Source organism: Bison bison, unplaced genomic scaffold, assembly GCF_000754665.1.
Source record: "Bison bison bison isolate TAMUID 2011002044 unplaced genomic scaffold, Bison_UMD1.0 scf7180017864080, whole genome shotgun sequence".
In the NCBI taxonomy this organism is placed as follows: Eukaryota; Metazoa; Chordata; class Mammalia; order Artiodactyla; family Bovidae; genus Bison; species Bison bison.
In genome coordinates, this window is record NW_011494652.1 from 3,342,234 (window position 1) to 3,344,919 (window position 2,686).

At 66.8% G+C, this 2,686-nt stretch overlaps 1 protein-coding gene across 1 annotated transcript in view; it reads right to left on the reverse strand.

Annotated features, from left to right (window-relative positions):
* IGHMBP2 (immunoglobulin mu binding protein 2) overlaps positions 1-2,686 on the reverse strand; it is a 24,767-nt gene that overhangs the window by 3,452 nt on the left and 18,629 nt on the right. The window contains exons 9-12 of the mRNA XM_010837821.1: positions 2,658-2,686; positions 2,154-2,248; positions 1,117-1,240; positions 4-514 (exon numbers count right to left, since the gene is read on the reverse strand). Of these exons, the coding sequence (XP_010836123.1) occupies positions 4-514; positions 1,117-1,240; positions 2,154-2,248; positions 2,658-2,686 (759 nt within the window). The remainder of the gene's footprint in view (positions 1-3; positions 515-1,116; positions 1,241-2,153; positions 2,249-2,657) is intronic.

Genomic DNA, 2,686 nt, shown 5'->3' on the forward strand with positions numbered 1-2,686 from the left:
TGCCTCAGCCCGAACTCCTCCGCGATCTGGTGGACCCGCAGCCTGTCGTGCGGGTTCAGGGAGGCAGGGAACTCCAGCTGCGTCTTCTCACTCTCCACGAACTCCACAATCGCGGCCCTGAAGCTGTCTGCGCCGTCTCTGCTCCCGGCGCCCTCCCAGCCGCCGCCTCCATTGAGGCTGGGCTGAGGCTGCGGCTCAGAGGAGCCCAAGGGCGCCCCGCTCGGCTTCTTCCGGCCTGGCCCGGTCCCCCCGGGGGCCCTCCTGGCTGTCGCGGCAGAGCCCCGGGGCTTTCCGCCTGCCTGGGCACCCTCGTGGGAGTAGTTCTCGGGGACGATGTCGTCAAGATACTCAAAGGCCGTGCGCACCTCGCCGTGCTCCGTGAGGTAGTCCACCAGGGTCTTCAGGAAGGCGTGGTTGCTGACGGTGCGGGAGTCACAGACCACGGCCACGTGCCGCCGCGCGCGGGTGACCGCCACGTTGATGCGCCGGTCCTCGGCGAGGAAGCCCACTTCACCTGAACACCAGCCCGGGTGCACGGACAGCAGAGACTAAGGGACAGGAAGGCAGGCTCCCCTGTCCGCTGCCCTCCCCCAGAGGACCGCCCGCGCTCCGACCGCCCCACAGCCGTGGGTCCCGTCCACAGGCTCCCCCAGCTGCTGTCTAGGACAGTTCTCTAGTCCTGCCTGGGGCTCTGGCAGTGACGCCTGCCGCTCGTCCCCAAGTCAGTACAGAGTCCTCTGCTGGAGCCCAGACCCAGGACACAGCCTGGGGCCCCAGCCAACACGCGAGGGACCTTGCGGTGCGCTCCTCCTGGCTTCACTTTACCCCTCCTTGTCTGTTTTCGACCTGACAGAGCCCATTCACTAACAACTGTTTCTGGGAAAAAGCTTCTTACCCGATGGAATATCCATCAGCCCTGGCTGCAGAAACCAGGCCCTGAGGCTATACTGGCCGTGGGGCCAGGAGGTGAGCTCTGGGCTCTCGGGGGCCACCTCCACAAGCACCTCGAGAGGCTCGTGAGATCCTAGTTCCCCGACCAGGGATCAAACCCAGACCCTGGACAGCAGAAACGCCGGGTCCTAACCACTGGACTACGTGGAAGCCCCAGCCCCGCACCTTTCCTGTTGGATCTGACGAAGGACAGGATCACAGCCTCCTTCTCCCGGCCCTGGAAGCCATCGACGGACCTTATCTCAAGCTCCGGGAGCCTGTGTGCGAGGCTCTGTCTGAGCAGGTCCACCTGCAACACCGAGCAAGGCTTCGCACCACAGCTCACGTCGGGGCGGCCCCACACGCTGCCCTTTAACCCAGCGGAGGCCTGACCCCGCACAGCCGCTCGGCCCAGGGGGGCCCGCAGCAGCCTCGGGGTGATGGCTTCTGAGCACCTCGCTTCCCACGGGTGTGTGCATGAATGACAAAGCAGCACACAAACGTGGCAGGGGTGACCCACACCCCAGCACGGACGCTCACGCCACCACGGCTTGGGCTCAGACACCCCCAGGCGTGCACCTCTGAACCGGGACGGCATCTCATGCACAGACCTCACGATCTGGGAAGCATAGTTCTTCCTACCAATGAGACAGGCTTTGCCTTATGAGCACACAGGCCCTGAGAGGGGAGATGGGAAAAATGCCCAAGAGAAGGGAGGCGATGTCTAGGGCGTCTGCTGCCCACCGCACCCTTCACCAGGCGGCGCCCCCGACCTTCCCCGGGAAGCCTCCGGAGACACCCAGCCCTGCGGTGTTCCACGAGCCAGAGAGCTGACTTGGGAGGGGGCAAGAACCTGGCAACTGGCCACAGCCACCAGCTCAGGTGTGGGCCAACCTGAGCTGGACTGGAGACTCCAAGCCAAGGCTCCCATGGGGACACCGTGAGACAGGCCACCCCAAGAGTGCGTGGACGGAGGCCAGCCTGAGGCTGCCTGGCCCCGGCGGGCAGGCCCGGCAGTTAGCTGACACAGGGAGCCAGTGAGAGCCCGGGACGGGGTGGGGAAGGCACCGCCAGGGGCAGACAGATGGAGCTCTTGCTGAGGCCATCTGAGCCCTGGATGCAGTCGTGACGAGGTCAGTTGCACCCTGCGGCTCTCGGCCACCAGAGCCCGTCAACCACCCTCTCCGCCGGCCCCTCCGGTGGGGAGTCACCCTGACACACACCTGCAGGTTGTACGGCGTGATGACGGCAATGTCGGCGGCCCGGACGCCCGCATCCACCAGCGCCTGGACGTGCAGGCCGACGAGGCGCACTTCACCTGGGGGGAGACAGGCGGCCCTTCAGCACAAGGGGCACTCCACGGATGCCCGTCCCCGGTGCTGGTTTCCTAAGCGCTTTTCCAGCTGTGACGACAGGCGGCCCTCACGCTCGGCCTGCGGTGGCCTCCTGGGAGGGGACGCCGGACCCCACACACAAGGCCCAGGGCCCCCGCGGACGGGCCTCCTTTCTCAGTGAGGAGCAGGTGTGCACCCCATCCAGCTGGCTGCCCCGAGGGGGGCCCCTCGCTGCCTGGGCCCCCTCTGCCTTGACCTGGGGCTGCCCGCCTGTCAAGCACACCCACAGTGCCCCACGGCCCAGGGCGCCTGGCTCAGGACCCCCCAGCCCTGCCCTCACGCGGCTCCTCTCTGATGCAGTCCACTGAGAGGGGCCCGGGCCAGCCTGCTCACCGGGGTTTCCTTTGGACTGCTCGTCGTCC